General features: G+C 42.5%; 1 protein-coding gene across 2 annotated transcripts; it reads right to left on the bottom strand.

Annotated features, from left to right (window-relative positions):
- Window positions 1–651: 651 nt before the first annotated feature.
- LOC109990012 (cingulin) lies at window positions 652–16580 on the bottom strand. Of its 2 annotated transcripts, none has more exons than XM_020641952.3 (20): window positions 16412–16580; window positions 10572–11498; window positions 10366–10463; window positions 10218–10287; window positions 10003–10098; window positions 9169–9290; window positions 8774–8885; window positions 8363–8575; window positions 7542–7690; window positions 6652–6772; window positions 6319–6531; window positions 5933–6154; window positions 5603–5851; window positions 5305–5475; window positions 4930–5091; window positions 4492–4665; window positions 4259–4377; window positions 3193–3301; window positions 2926–3089; window positions 652–2367 (listed from the first exon to the last, which is right to left on the bottom strand). In XM_020641952.3, the coding sequence occupies exons 2-20, from the start codon at window positions 11472–11474 to the stop codon at window positions 2232–2234; spliced, it is 3603 nt and encodes a 1200-aa protein (XP_020497608.2). In that variant the 5' UTR covers window positions 11475–11498; window positions 16412–16580; the 3' UTR covers window positions 652–2231. The 2 variants fall into 2 exon arrangements, with proteins under 2 accessions (XP_020497608.2, XP_020497609.2); XM_020641953.3 differs by having other exon boundaries at window positions 10366–10436.
- Between the last annotated feature and the right edge of the window lie 100 nt (window positions 16581–16680).

Below are 16680 nucleotides of genomic sequence, written 5' to 3'. Positions count from 1 at the left end.
CTATATTTCTCTGCACATTCAAAATGAGGAACCACTTAAATGTCCACAAATTAGACCTTCATACATGTGATGTAATAAAAGAACTAACCCAAGAAGCTGTTTGTTTGTTTCTCCTCGTATCATAAAAAGAGATAACTTTCTTAGTAGATCTATAAAAGAACCGGCACACTACATTTAATAGACCATGAGCAACTTTATATGACACTCCTGAGTACATCTTAATGGAATAGAATAGGTGTCTATTGTATCTGTTGAGGGTCAAAGAGGGTTCAATAAAGCCTTTGAAACTGACTTTTCTTTAGGAAATATAATAGTGTTAGAGATATTTACAGTTATTTGATACTGTAGTCCCTTTTTGCTTTAAGTGAAATGTAGAAGAAGACAATTATTTTGTGGCTTTTATTGTAGAGTTATGACAGTGGATAGAGTTGGAAATCAGAGACAGAAAGAACGGGGAATAACATGCGGAAAAGGAGCCACAGGTCAGATTCAAACCCGGGCCCCCGTCAGGAGGACCCAGACCCCACACATGGAGCACTCACTTACCACCACGCCCCAAAGAGGAAGTGTTTTTAATCCTAAAATATGCAAACATGTAAACACTGTAATCTGCATTTATTACAAGGGAACATAAAGAATTAAACAAATAAATAGTTTTAATGTGGCTAACTTTTTATTCAATAGAAAAAAAAGATCAATCTTGTGAAATACAGTCACAGTAGGGTTTATTTCCAGTGAACAAGTTTGCAGCAACATCTTAATAAAAAAAAACCCATCATCATCATCATCATACTCAACAGTCCAACAAATCAAATTAAAGTACCATTTTTCAGTTTCACTGGAAAAAACGAGATGAACGCTAAATTGCAGAAAACTGTATTTCAATTATTTCTCAGATTGTTCACACTGTGTACAAAAATCAACCAGAACAGTCTACAAACATGAAATACAAACACTTTACAAAAAGAAAGTCAATTACAAATATTATTTTTATAATAAGGCATCATATTGAAATGATGAGAATATATAAGTGAGTTAAAGTAGTGGAATGCATAGAAATTGTGCAGGATCTACAAATAAACTGACTTTTCTTTTTTCAGACACAAAGTTATTTTGGTCTTTATTCTTCTCATTTTAAAGCGGACCACCACTTTCAAACAGTCAGTTATATTCTCACAAAGGACTGAAGCTTCATCCTTTATGTTGTGAACCACAAACAGACGCAATAACATTCTGTTGTAGCTTTTCTAGGAAACAAATACAGAGAATAAAGATTCAGCCAGGTCAGTTATCAACAAAGCATATTCGAGGTCTGACACCAACATGTGCTTTCTTTTACAGTAGAGATTTATTATTGTGTCTTTCTCCAAGAACAAAACCTGTTTGAGATATTTACCAGTGTCAAACGCTCTCATTTTATTTGAACAATCCAGCATTCCTGAAGAAGATTGGAGGGTAGAGTGAACTCCTCCTCTAAAACTATTTTATAACAGAGATATATTCCAACCTTAGAAAAACACAAAAAATATATTTTTTTCCATGTAGATAAATTCCAGATTTCATAAAAAATAATATATTTTTCAGTGTCAAACCATTCGATTTGGTGAGGATAACCAGCATAAGATTTGTAGATTTATAGTTTATCGTTCAGTTTCTTGTGCAATCATGAAGCAATCAGCATTTGGTCTGTGTGTTCAGTAGTGCTGCTAAGTTCTAGTAGTGCATGTCTGGGGGCAGACATTTGAGCTCAGTCAACAGGTTAACTAAACACAATAAAAATGAACTAGTACCAAAAAAATACAAGAGGTATTTTCCATGTATGTGTTTCTGTGCTCCTAACATTGTTTCTCTCCTACAGGCCCTGTTGTCGTATTTTTCATTGTTTTTTCTTTTTACTTCTTAGTAGTGTGTTTGCTTGTGTTTGGCAACAATGCAATGGTGTCCTTCCAACTGTACCATAAAGCACAACCGTGTGTGGGCTGAAGGAAATTCCTTTAAATGCAGAGGATGTTTTGCTTCCTTTCATTCACTCTGAAGTGGAAAAATAATTCTCCCACTGACCTCTACAGTATGTTCTTAACCCCCCCCCATTGTCCACCTTATTGTACACCATTCTGCCTTGTGGCTTCCCTCCTAGTCTACATAGAAGCTAAGATACACTTCCCTCTTTCTTCTCCTACTTTAGTGCTACATTTTCTCACCCTTACCCTGTCACTGAAGTGCTATTTATTTTAACAGGAGCTGGTCTGCAGGTTGCTCTCAGTGAGGATGGAGGTGATGGTGGAGGGATCGTACAGGCTGTCGTCATCATCTGAGCTGAGGGCTGATGAATCCAAAGCTGGCCGCATTGCTGCTTGGGCCTTTCTCCTGTGACACATAATGATTGTTAACATCATCACTGTCAAAAAAATAATACAATTTCAAACAATTAGATGTATTTGGAAGTAGCTTTCATCAAAAAAAGTATTGCTGCTTGAATGATCATAGTGCTCCCTCTGCTGGTGATATAAGGGAAAAACATTCATTCTCCTGTCTAGAGGGAGAATTTAATTTCCCCCCTGTGGTACATGAGTAATGTGCTGATTTTTTTTTAATGGAACATCTCTCCACACTTACGAGATTGTAGATCTGTTTTACACACATCACATTGTGAAATCCTGCCCCTCAGGGAGTCTGTGTGAGTCTCTACCAGGTGTTTCTAAGTGTGTCTAACAGCCGAGGAATCTGGGTTCACTACTAATAGCATCATTTACATGCAGTTTTATTCACTCTGTGACAAAAGAGGAGATGCTGTCTCTCTCTTGCTCACTTGCCCACATTCTCTGTGTTAATCGGACTGCCAGGAAGTGTGTTACATAATCACTAAAAAAGAAAGCTCACACTGTGAGTAACAACATCAGAGACAAAGACAAGGGAAATGCTCACTTGAGCTCAGTCTCCAGAGCTGTGACTCTTCCCTGCAAGGCGTCTTTGAGCTCCATCTGTTCCTCCATGTCTCTCTGAGCCTTTCTCCTCAGACCATCTATCCTCTCCAGCTCTGTTTCTCCTTCATCCACCTGCCTCTTCAGAGCCTTCACCTTCAGAGCCAGCTGTGACAAAGAATACAGTTAAAGTGCAGTTTGATTGTGTTCTCTTTTTTCTTCTATATCTATGCCCAAACATTGACATGATGTTGGTGGGGGATGTGTCTACCTGGTCTCTCTGTTCAGTGTGTGTATGTCTCTCCTCATCCAGTGCCATACTGAGTTCCTTCAGCTTTCTCTCCAGACGTCGTTGAGACCCCAACACCGAGTTCTTCTCCCTTGACATACAAATGAGAGCGGAAGACCATAAGACACGTACGCAGGTTGAGGAGAGATACTTTCCTCCATTTGGGGGGGGGAGTATTTTTGAATGATCGTGCATCCCGCCATCATTTCCCCCTGAAACGGGAAATCTTTGTATTTCTTGTCTGCAAAAGGAGCTTCCGATGACGCAAAAATCGTCATTTTGTGATGTCAACCACATGTTGTGGTTAGCGGGGTGAAACTACAACTCTAGTTCCTCATATTTTTGACCACTGAAGCTACAGACCAATCACAGATCAGTGGGTGGGAACTCACTCACAGAATCGAAACTTAACATCCGCCATGTCGCTTGGTAGCTATGCTAACAGCCTCTATGGAGAAAGCTGATAATGGCAAAAAAAATATGTTTCAACTTCAAACTGATATGGAGGAAGGGGATTTTGAAGGTCTTGTGCTTGAATCGGATGTTTGTGGCTATCTTTACGAGCCGCAATATAGCGGCGAGGCGGCTGCTGTCGTGGCTGCTGTAAGTCTCCTGCCGTGGCTGCTGAAGCCAAAGCAGGAGACCTGCCACCAACAGGAGCCCGGGGCCGGCTCGAGCTGGGGCGGAGTGATGTTGGTCCTCTCATTGTTTGTCTATGGACACAGACATGGTCTGTTTTCTGCCAGGAATTTACAAGATACCAATTCAATTCTGGAAGAAATCTCGGAATCAGTTGAGGAAATGGCCTCATGTGTTGTAGTAATTGTCTGTAAATATAGGACCTTAGTGGGAGCGGCCTGCGGTGCTGTGCATTCTGGGAGTTAGTGTCTTTTCATCCACATTTCACATTTGTACTACATATATGACCCAATGTCAATACAGATTCATGTTTCAACGGGTGAAGTATCCCTTTAATGTGATTTTCCCCAGCTGGTGACAATCGCATTTCATAGGGAGTGATCCAAAATATAGATCTGTTGCATCGTACCTTTCCTCATTCCTTAGGAGCTCCTCCAGCTCCTGGATCCTGTTCTCCAGCTGGGAGACTCCAGCTGAGGAGCGAGACTGGCCCTCCATGTCGGCCACACGACTCCTCAGCTCCTTCAGCTGCAGGGACAGACACACACAAAGCGCAGATTAACAATGCACAAAATGTTATCTAGTATTTAATTGTAGGCCGAGAATTGTAGACAACATTCAGCAAGTTAGTGTGTTATGTACATGTCTCTCCATGGAGTTCTTGTCCAGCTCCAGGTCCTGTTTGGATGATCTCTCCTGCATGAGCTCAGAGCGGAGCTGATCAATCTGATCTCTGCTCCTGGCCACCCTGTCTGTCATCATTTCCGCACTGCCTCTCTCCTCCTCCAGCTCCAACTCTAAACGCTTCAGCTTGTCCTGACAGAGACACAATATATCAACTTTTATTAGATGCTCAAAAACTAGACAACATGCCCTGTATAAGCCCTCAAGTGAAATCTGGAGGCGTTCATCTTTAAATACAGTTGATCAGCTGTACTTCCTTAAAAGTGTGCAGAAGCAGAGAATGCTATACTAACGACACATGCAGGTCACAGCTATATCTGTTACAGCAGAGAGCCCTGTAGTCATGGTTATTCTCCGGAGTGGATTATGTGGATTATGCAGATGCACATATCTTACCTCCAGTATGCGAACCTCCCGAGTTTTCTCATTGAGGCCGTTTTTGCCAACCTCCAACTCTCCCTCCAGGTGGCGCAGTCTGTTGGAGAGGAGCTCTTTATCCAGCTGGTGGTTGTCTCTCTCCTCACACACCAGCAGAAGCTCCTTCTTGTGCCGTGACATCTAGTTACATTTACCATAATGTTAAAAAAACAGAAATGCTATGCTGAATGATGATCACTGTGTTGTTTTGCATGCACGTACATGAATACAATCATTCAAGCGTGCAGCATGAATATTATCTGTCACAACTATTGAAAACATTCAGACTAGAATCATTTTCATAACAAAAACAACAGGCGAGTAAGCATATACACAAGCGCTCAAAGCACACACTTCTTCCTCCAGTCTCCTTAGATGTGTGCGACTTCTTTCCACTTCACTGTGAGCGTCGTTTCCGTGACGTTGCACCTCCTGCATTTCCTTGCGTGCCCTCTCCCTCTGCTCCTCCAGCTGAACCCTGAGAGCCTGCGTCTCCTCTCTTGAGGACGCGGTCAGAGACTCGTACTGACAGAGACAAACAAACAGGAGGGATCATTTTGGTCTAATTTGCAGATAGTTCAAACTACAGAGGTTATTGTTGTTGTTGTTGTTGTTTTTTAAAGGTGGAAAAGGAAACTCTGCTTTTGTTTACCTCTCTGTTGAGTTTCTCCAGAGCTTTTCCCTGTTGTCGTTCCATCTCCTCCAGCTGGTTGATTGTCTGTTTCAGCATCTCCTTGTCTTTCTCCGTCTCCTCCAAACGCAGGCTCAGCTCTCGTTGCTCCTGGCTCAGTCTGGAAGCTTTCCTCTTGGAATCATCCAGCTCAGATCTCAGCACTCGGGCCTCAGTGTGGAGGGCGAGCTCGGCCTCGGAGCTCTCTGTGGCACTGGTCTGCAGCAGAGCCTGAGAAAAATCACAGAGGGCGCCCAATTATGCTTCAATACTTCAGAAACCCTGATGGATGCAAGAATGGATGTAGCTTACTTCAAGACGTGACAGTTTCTCTCTGAGACGTGTGTTGGCCTCCTCCTGCTCCTTCTGGAGGTCTTCAAGCGTTTTAATGTCCATGTTGGCTTTATTGAGACGGTTGTTTGTGGCCTTCACTTCCTCTTCAGCTAATGACAGTTTCTCTTTTAGCTGGCTCGCTTCACCACGTGTCTCATCAAGTTTCTGCTCCAGCTCTGTGATGATGGCCGGGTTTGGAAGCTGCCAAGAGAACATTTAGGGAACAAACATGATAGTAAGAAATACATGACATTTTATGATAAAAATATGAAGCAAACAGTATTTTCATTATGAATCTAATCATCCAATCCAATCTGTAACTACCAGAAAAAAATCTGTCCAGGGTCCTTAAAAATGTAACTAACCCGTTTGTTTTTCTCCTGTGCCTTTGCAAGGTCCTCTTTGCCCTTCTGTAATTGGTCCTTTAGCCTGTCAATCTCATACTTCAGCTCCGCCTCCTGGTTCTGGTGAGATTTTTTTAAAGAGATGACCTCCAAGACTTTCTTGTCAAAGTCTGTCCTCAGCTTCTCCACCTCAGACTTTGCCTTCTGTAGCTCAGCCGTGCATCGCTGAAGTTCCTGCACAGAAACATTGGACGGCTTGATGGTCAAACGCTTCACTTTTTTGTGAAACAGATCAGGTGATTTATCGGTTTCTGATCACCTGGGGTTGAGTGTTTTTTTATTTATTTACTGCACCTGGTTGAGAGTCTGTGTGACACCGGGGTCAGGTACTTGTTGTTTCATGTTGCTCACTTTGACCTGCAGCTCCTTCAGTTCCTCTTCAAATTCATCTTTTTCCAGACGGGTTTGCAGCAGTCTAAAGAAAATCATATTGAATATCGTCAGTCTATGAAAATCAACATATGATGCTGTTTTAAGTAATGATTTGTTACCTGAACAGCAGCAGTTTGATGGTTAAGGTGATTTATGACAAATAGACTTACTCTACTGTGAGGCTGTCTATCAATATACAGGTCATTATTCATTCATATTATCATATGAATACAGACAGTAAATCAGCTACTAAAGTAAATCAAAGTCCACATATTTCTAAATAAAGAAACTGATGACCGTCCACACTACTTGTCTGAAGAAGTAAACGCCAAAGAATGAAATCATCACTCCCTGAAGCTCGAGGGAGTATTAGTTCTGCTTAACCGCAGGACTAAATAAAGGTCCATACTCCCAAATAAGAAGCTGTAACTGTGAGGCGGAGGAGGTTCCTGGACTTTGTTTAAACTTTGATCATCTGGATGCTTTAAATAGATTTGAATAAGGACTGTAGGTGTGGATGGCCTTTGAACTACAGACAGTTAGCACATCTACAGCTCTGCACATCTAAACACAAATGCTGCTCATTAGTGGCTCTCACAGTGTCGCGGGGCTGCTGCGTTGCTCTCTGACAGAAAGTGGGAGAAACAGTGACCAGGTGGAATGGAAAGAGAGGAGATGGATGCATGTTAGTAGTACAGTATGTACAAAGAGAAACCATGAGAAGACACTTATGGAATCCATGTCCAAGGAGGAGAAGTGTAAAAATCCAGGTACGTGATACTGAAAAGACGTTCTGAACAATATGGACTCACTCTTGTTTGGTTGTCCGGAGTTCGTCTCTGGTGGCATGAAACTGCTCCATCCAGTGGCTGCTCTCGTCCCTACAATCCTCCAACTGCTGCTGAAGGGTGCGAATGGATGAATTGACACGTAAACGCTCTGCCTCGATCCCTGCGTGAGACTGAAAAACAAGAGAGAGGAACTGAGAGCTTGTTTAATGATTACCCTGCCTTCTGTTGGACATAAATAAATGCAGACAGATAGATCTGTCCAAGCGTTAGATAGATAGATTTCATATTCACAGATTCAGATCCAGATATGTTCCACTGGAAGTCAACTGATAACATAAGATCTGGACTGTTTGCCAGTCAATCACAAGGCAGAGATATAGAGACAGACAACCAGTCACATTCACATTCACACCTACGGGTAATTTAGAGTCACTAATTGACCTAACGAGCATGTCTTCAGACTGTGGGAGAAAGCCGGAGTACCCTGAGAGAACCCAGCCATGCATGGGGAGAACATGCAAACTCCACACAGAGAGGCTCCTGTCCCACAGGCATTTGAGCCTCCTCGCTGTGAGGCAGCAGCTCTGTACATCTTTCTATGTTACTTTCTCTTTCACCTTCCTGACTATATTCACTGAGAAACTAAATCTGCAGGGCTCTGATTGATCTCATCATAATCCACGTATCCTTGGATGGTTGCTGTAGAAACTAAATATAAAAAAAACCTTTCTTGACGGGAGTATCTGCTGAGTGTTGAAACAGAAAGATTGTCACTGCGAAAGAAAAAGAAAATGTCAGGCATGTTGGGTAGATGTCTCCCTGCGCTGTGTTTGTGTTCACACCTGAGACACCTGCTCCATGCTGCTGCGGAGCTTCTCCATGTCAACGCTGTACTGCTCTCGGAGCGCCTCGATCTCTTTATCGTGCGTGGCCACCTCCTCCTTCAGCGCTCCTTTCAGGGCTGTGAGCTCCCTCTCTCTCTGTCTCAGCGACTCCTCCAGCTTCTGTTTCAGCTGGCAAACATCCATCAGCTGCGCCTCACAAGACATCAGATCCTGCAGACAGAAGAAATTTAATTTTGACTTAAAATAATACAAATAAAAATGATATATACATTTATAAAATGTTGTTTTGAGATGCAGTGATTCTACAAACAGTCACATTTCTCTTGAACAGAATGAACCAAAACTGGCAGGAGATAGCTCCTGTGTTTCTGTTGAAGTGTGACTTTTCTGTGTAATTTTCAGCAGTACCTTCTTGTTGCCGTTTTCTCTCCTCAGTTCATCCTGAAACTCAGCCAGCTGGTCCTCCATTTCTCTGACCCGGACCTCCGCATTCTCTCTATCCATACGCAGCTGAGTCAGCCTGCGAGGAAAAGAGGACATACACACAACAAAATGATTATTTGTACTTCATTGACCCTGGCATACTTGTGAGTCATGTGAATTAGTTATAGTAACTTCTTGTTCCATGACATTGTGTGGAGACTGTGCTTGAAAACAAAGTGGGCTTGTCATGCTGCCCTCTAACTCCAGCCAACCAAGACTCACAGACAATGGTACCATGCCCCTTCCTGAATCCCCCTCTGTGTGTGAGTGTGTGTGTGTGTGTGATTGAATGAGTGCACTGTATGCTTTTGTGTCCTCACTCTGATTGTGTTTCATTTAATTCTTTCTTCTTCCGGTCCAGCATCTCCCGGAGCTGCAGGTTTTCATCCAGACAGGACTCCAGCTCAGCTTTCAGAGCGGGATCAGAATTGCTAACAGAATCCTGAACACGGGCATACATGATGAATAAATGAGAGAGCAGGGAAACATTAGACACCAGGTAGCTCTGCTGGGAGAAACAATGAGCTTTGAGGAAAACGTTAAAGCTGTCCTGCATTGGCCCGCTGATCAATATGCATAAGGGATTAAGTTCTTAGGAGCTATTAAAGATTAAGACCTACCCACCTTCCTCTAACCAACATATAATGAGTCATTATTGGAGTTAGAAGATTGTGTGTGTGCACCTCTGACTGGCCCAGAGGGCTTTAAGGATTAATCGTCGGATTAATCTGAAGCACACTCCAAGGAACCCCCAGCTCTCCTGGTTAGATTAGTTTAAAAGAGATACAAACTCTGAGGACAGTTTCTCACTCCAATCAGCCAACAGCTTCCTTTAGTTGATAGTTGGGTCTCTTACTTCAAGTAGTCTTAGATGAGTTTTCTTTATGTGATGAATTGGCTTTCTGCACCATGTGTTTAAGGCTGATTTCAGGTAGAATGTTAAATCCTCATCAGTAAAGTGAATACAGGGCGGTTTGGTGTGTCATCAGAGGTACTGAAGCTAACAGTAAGGACACAGGCACACATTCTCATCATGTCTTATCCTTCTGCTATGATTTGTAATGATAATCCATGGCTAACTTGGGTTTTCTAGTCCTAAATGGAACTGCAGTCAAAATGTAATATCATAGGGCCTTTATTTGTGTTTGTTTTACCCTTCTTTCTGCCTGCAGGGCAGCTTGTAGTTCAGCTATTTTTCTTTCAAGCTCTCTCTTCTCTCTGATCCACTCCTCCTGGGCCCTGTCCATGGGCTGTTGAAGAAAAAAAGAATCAAAATGGACATACTTGTAAACTTTGAATGTACCTAATACATGAGCCTGTGAAGGAACACGCCTTTACAGAGTTACAAAACTTTAGAAAAAGGACCAACCTTAAGATTCTGAATCTTCTGAAATATGACTTTGACTTTGTGATTGATGACAACATCACTCTCGTTTGACCTTAGGGAAGACACAGAGATTAATTTTTTTGCTGCCTTATATCACAACAAAACTTGAAATTTAGACTCCAAGTCATACCCTTGTCTCAGGATGTTGTAAATAGTCTGTAAGACCTGCTCGTCCTCGCCGCTCATCTCTGCACTCTGACCCTGGTCCAGTAAAAGGTCAGGTTTCACCTTAAGATACAGATCAGAAAACTACTCTTGCAATGTTGCATTCTATGTGATGTCCGGAGCAGACTTAAATGTTTTATTGCTAAGCATTGAACTTGATTTTATTCTTACTTGTGCCTCAGTCAGAGTGGCCTGCGGTGTCTCTACAGCGGCGTATCTCCCCGGTGCAGTCCACTGATTAGCAGAGTGTTTGGGAAATGTGACAGGAGTCTGGCCGCGTCCAAGGCTGCTGTTAGCCGAGGACGGAGGCGAGTTGTAAGGGTTTGAGGTTTGGAGAGGAGATGTAGCTCTGGGATCTTGGCTTCTCTGTTGACCTGGACTGTTACCTCCAGAAAACCTATTTATGAGATTGTTAACAGGAATCTGCTTCTGATTTGAGTGGTCTCTTTGACGCGGAGGGTCTGGGTAAGACTGATCGCTCCTCACTGATCCCACTGAACCGTTGAGCCCTGCTTTATACGAACCCTCCCACGTATTTCTTTCCATGTCTTCTTCTCTACCACCAACACGCCGGCCCTGCTCTCTCTCCCTCCTCACCCCAATTCCTCCATCCAGGTTCCCATAACTCCCAGACTTCCCATCCCCTGGGGGCCTGGACAGCTGGAACTCCTCATTACCTGCCCCTCCCTCTCCATCCCTCTCCAGCAGTGATCCATGAGACTGAGCCCGACGTAATGCTCCTCCCTGCCCTCCCACATCTTCCCCCTGTGTCCCTGTGTTATCTCTCCTCCGCGGAAGACTGTTGTAACTAGGGGGGTAATTCGTCCTGAGTTGGACCCCATAAGAGTCTCCTTTTTCTCCATCCTTCAGGACCACATATGGCTGCCCGGCAATACCCTGCACCCTGACTGCTACGCCGTATTTGGAGGTGGTCTGAGTCTTGGTCTTGGTCTTGGTCTTGGGCTGGGGCTGGGGCTGGGGCTGGCCCCCGCCGGTGTCATAGAGGTCATCGATGAAGCGGATCTGGACACCATAGTCCACTGGGGTCTTTTGACCTGAAGAAGGTGCGCTCATACTGGTACCAGAGCAGAGAAAAAGCTAAGAAGAAGAGGAAGAAGAAGAAAGTTATGGTTATATTTCTGATAGCTATCTGCCCTCGACTCACAGGATACACATTCTGATACTCTGGTCTAGTATTACCCAACATATCAATAATGATAACGTATTAATGAGTTTTGTCACACCATTTTTGATGTAGTCAGATGAAGCTAAAGCTAGCTATTAGCTACCCTCAGTTAATTATTGCCAATATAATAGTAAAAGAAAAGTGTTTTTTGATTCCTTGAGTAATCAGGAGGGACATGTTTCAAACACAAGTATTGTGTAAACACATGAAAAACAGCATACAGACAGAAACTGTGAGTTAGAGCTGATGTGCAAACTTTCATATTTTGGGCGCTATTTCTCTTTATATCATTTTGCAAAATTAAACAACGTATTGAACATGACATATTTGTCTCACATCGTGCAGTCATAATTGTATGACACTATGTTATTTCATTTTTGTTCAAAGTGACTTATGAAAGAGTGTTGATGTGTTCATATTTTCACTGTTTACGAAGTTACTCATACATTTTCTCATTCAGTATTCTTTAATTCTTCTGAGATTTTTAATTTAAAGTGCATGCACCCCATGTACAGAGGCTAAAGTCCTTGAGAGTGGACGGCCCGGGTTTGAATCTGGCCTGTGGCTCCTTTCCCGCATGTTGCTCCCAACAATCGCCCCAATTTGTGTCCTATCTCTAAAAGAAAAGCCCAAAAAAGCCCAAAAATAAGTCATAAACAAATAAATCTATTTATTGCTTTTTAGAAGACATAATTATCTTGTGATATAAACAGCACAGTCAAAATCAGTATCTAACATCAAACTGCAGTTTCAGGAGTGCTTTGAACAAAATCTCAGATCAGGAAATCACACAAAGAATACATGGACACTTGACAGCAAGCAACCCTGAAATGTCAAAACTTTGTAACACAAGCCTAGCCCTGCTTTGTAAAAAATACGGGCACGCAGATTTATAGGCAGTAACACTCACTTTGTGGTTGTTGACTGCTTGCGTGGACTTTAACCTCAGTGCGCTTCATTAGTCATTAACCTGAAAGCACACACCCACGTATCACTTTCCCTCCTAGAGCATTTCCCAACTTTGTGAATTCTCCCAACCAGATACTAATCCCCTTGAAACTTAGCAGCCTTAATACAGACCAATTCCATAACAACTAGAAGCACATTTTCATAAATTTACTCTGAATTTATGTTTCTCTTTACTCCCTGATCCTCCCTTTTTCTATACTCTGATAGCCCTCGATGAGTAACTCTGAAACTATGTGTAATCGCTCTAGAATGATCACACCTACAGAATGAGCCAAGGTGCACCTGATCCGTCACTAGCAATGATCTAAAGCTGGACTTTCCTGATACTACATCCACTGACTGATCACACCATGCGTGTCATTAGGAGACCTCCTCCCCCATGTCATTACACCTGTACGGTTCATTAAACTAACTTCAGACCTATTACAACACTCCGTCCTGGCCTCTGCACCCTTATCCTTCCCTCCTTCAGCTTTCCAAGGTGAGAGACTGAAAGTGGGCCGAGGGACAGAAAGGGAGGGTGAAGTGAGGGAGGAAGAGAGAGAGAGAGAGAGAAAAGAAACACTCAGCTTTTCTTCTCTTATCTGTGGCTTGTGTGATAAAATCCTGAGCACAACCCCCTCCTCCCCAAGCACACAAAGGACTGACTACAACAGTAACCATCAAATAGAAAACTCTGCCGGGCACTGACACATGCATCATTTAACACCTACGCTCACATTTGGATGTTTCTAAACAGATTTTGAAAGCTGAATGACACAGCCAAAAATCAAGCTGAGCCTTTCTCAGATGAGCATAATGAGATAAAGTCAGTAAAGAGAGCCAATAGGAGTGAATTTTTAAATGTGCTGGGAGAGTGAGTTTTCTTTTCTGTGGAGTGAGAACAGATGAAAGAAAAGTATCTGAGCTGGCAGCGAGCGAAGCAACATGACATGGACGACCTTTGAGGGTATCTGTGTGCTTGTGGTGCATAAGCATCGTCAACAGACAGACATGCGCATCAGACGTGCTCAGTTAGGTCAATCTTTATTCCACCCTTTGGGAGCCACGGAGGAAGCACCATGTCACAACACATTTGTGCAGTTGAGCATGAAGTCTGCAGCCCACTGTCTTCACAGCAAGGTCGGGCAATCATGTTTGGCACTGGAAACGCCACAAACATGCCATGAGGCGCACAGATGACAATGTCCATTGATTTGAGGTAAGACGCTTATCTTCAGCAAGAGCCATCTATAAAGTCTAAGAGTTCCAAGTGCTCCTCTGCATCTCCTCATGACTCTAATCATGCTATGCCATTGATGAAGAATGCATATGCAGCTCCCACAGCATCCTTTTGTCCTCCTGATGTGGGGCGGAAAATGAGGGCAGCAATTCTGGGAATGCTAAAATGATCCTGCGCTCCATCATTCCCCCCCCTTAACACTATCCATCTGATTACAACAAGTTTGTTTCAACAGCAACACGTCTGTCCTACTTCAAGGTTTCTCCCTAAAGCTAATGTCTTTGTACACCTCTCCAAAATAAACATCATTTTTCATACTGAAAGTAGGATAGCAAACAAGTTCTATTCTGTTCTATTTGGCTATTCAGTCACACTTTCTCAAAGCTTACTTTATCTGATAGAAAGTGACCAATTAACGATCATCCAAAACCCAAAGATTATTATTGTTATATAACTGTCCATTTAAAAAAAAAAAACTCATTTGAAAAAATCAGATCATTGAGATTGTTGTGATGTGTTCAGAAATGTGTTAGTTATAACCCTTTTATAAGCAGGCGACAAGCAAAGGTCGTGACCCTGAACTTTTATTATTATAAGGATAAAACTTCTACATCAGCCCAGCTTAGTTCCGCTTAGTTGGCTTGCCCAGTTAAGAGGGTAACTGGTGTGTGTGTTTTTTTATTCTGTTGCCAGTAATGCTTTCCTGCCTGCAGTTATGCTGACGGACTCACAGCCCCTGGCCTCAAATTGGATTTTCGCTCAGTAAATTGAATCGGAGCAGCTTCCCTGTTAAGATCAGAGATGGGATGGAAAATATAATTAGGATATTATAGTGTGTGTGTGTGTGTGTGTGTGTGTGTGTAGGGAAATGAACAACAGCAGTGAGTAGAGTTATGAAAGTGCCTCTGCTGAATCACAGTCGCTGTGGTTTATGACATCAGATCATTTTCTCACCCTTAAATGATACAGCTGGAGAGAGCATGAAAGACTGAAGGTTGTTCCAGAAAGACATCTTAGGAGAAAACAAGTGTAGGCCTAAAAAGAACATATATGTGCTTTGTATAATATAACATTCAATTTCTCCATCCTATACTGCATTGTAGGCATTAACAGTTAACACAATTCAAAACCTACTGTGTTTCTAGGATGAGGAATGAATTCACAGATCGATAATGCCAACATCTTTGACAGTAACATCTCCGCTACGTTCATAGTCTATCTGATTCAACACTACAGCCTCCTGAAGCCAGCAAATGCTCCAAAACTGTACTTTACTCCTTTTCCTCTAAAAGTAAAAAACCCTGGAAATAAACCCTTAGAATTTAAGTTACAGTGCTGAACAAAACAGTAGCTCTCACTCCTTGTGTCCTTAAAGGACAGGCAGCCACTCAGTCCTCAGGGTATTCACCCTCTCCATTACATTCTTCACATAAAACCAGGCCCTCTTCTTCCTCTCTCCAGTGGTCAATCCCTCTCCAAACCTGCCCCCCCTCTTCTTTCATACTCAAACAAACAGCCATTTATTCCTCTTTACTGATCTACAGACATTCATTGGCATAACAAAGAGAGACTCCAGTGTTACCACATAGTACACAAATGACACCTTATTAGGAGCACATACATGTGCCCCTCCCTGATTTATCCCACATTCCTGACACTTGTTTCTCTGCTCACTTACACAGGCTGAATGTGTCTCTCCGTGTATGTGAATAATGGGACTTTACCTGTTTACGCTGTAATATTAGACTTCCTTGTATCACTCCTTAAAGAGCTGTGAACGCAGCAAGGGTTTTTTTGTTTTTGTTTTTTTTGCAGTGTCTACTCTGTTTTGAAACGAAACTGTGTCAGCATATTCAGGGGCTTAAGAAGTCCAGTGGTGTAATTATTGTACCTGAAACCAACCTTCAAAACTATAATCTGCACTGGATTCTTGCTGAATCATCAGTTTCATCAGAGTCCAGCTTCAAGATGAAGAGCTCAATATTGAAGTTCTTCAAAAATCACTTCCGAGAGTTTGCAGAAGAAACTTTTCAGGCCATTACAATATTATCTTTCAAAGTTTCAAGGACTTAAAAAAGGTTTAAAATATAGTTAAATGCAACCCTGGAGTATTTTACATGGCTTTAAAAGGTCTCAAAATGGTTTGTCTTTTCAAACAGATTTGGTTAGAAGCCCCCCCTGGGAGCGGACAGGAATGAGATATGGGCAATGCGTTAACATGACACTTGCTCTGGAGTGTGATTTGTTTTGGTTTTAAATACCATATTTCTACCTGCAGTAACTTTTAGACACCCGGAAAGTACTTTGAGGGCAATAAAAGTGCTCTCTTACATATATTATTACCAAATATTACGGGGATATTGACGCTGTCTTGAAGCATTGTTTACGTTAGCTCGGAGCACTTGTTTCATTAAAGTTACGTTAGCTGTAGAGCTACACAAGCTAACAGAAACACCTTAGTGACTCAGTACTGATATAATCACATATTATTCAACTCACTCGAGAAAACAAATGAGCTACCCATAACGTTTGAAAACCTCCCACGAAGCCCTGTAACTGTCTGACAGGTCGTGTCTGTCTGGTTTAGCTGTCTGGCTTTCAGGAGACCAAAACCAACCGAATAATTGTCTCTACCTTTCAACTTTCCCCTCCGATCCTCAGTGAAACTTCGCTTCCCTTAGGTTGACGACGATTCGAGGTTTTTTTCTCCCACAAACGTCCATTAAAGTCCACACAGGAAAAGTGGTTGGAATTAAAAAAAAAAAACTCACAGTAACAAGTTCATTCTGCGCCGACTGCAACCTGTTACCTTTGTCGGGGATGTAACCGTCCCGCCCAGCCTCCCCTGAGGGACCGCTGTGATTGGGCCAAAGAGGTCACTTGGGCGGGACTATAGATTTGCG

The sequence above is a fragment of the Labrus bergylta genome, chromosome 8, assembly GCF_963930695.1.
Source record: "Labrus bergylta chromosome 8, fLabBer1.1, whole genome shotgun sequence".
Lineage (NCBI taxonomy): Eukaryota > Metazoa > Chordata > Actinopteri > Labriformes > Labridae > Labrus > Labrus bergylta.
This window is presented reverse-complemented; position numbering and strand designations above follow the sequence as displayed.

Coding starts and splice junctions, on each gene's coding strand:
- LOC109990012 (XM_020641952.3), bottom strand. CDS start 11,474: ATGAGCGCACCTTCTTCAGGTCAAAAGACCCCAGTGGACTATGGTGTC. Junction 5,852..5,932: donor AGAAACTGTCACGTCTTGAA/GTAAGCTACATC, acceptor GATTTTTCTCAG/GCTCTGCTGCAGACCAGTGC. Junction 5,092..5,304: donor TAAGGAGACTGGAGGAAGAA/GTGTGTGCTTTG, acceptor AAATGTAACTAG/ATGTCACGGCACAAGAAGGA.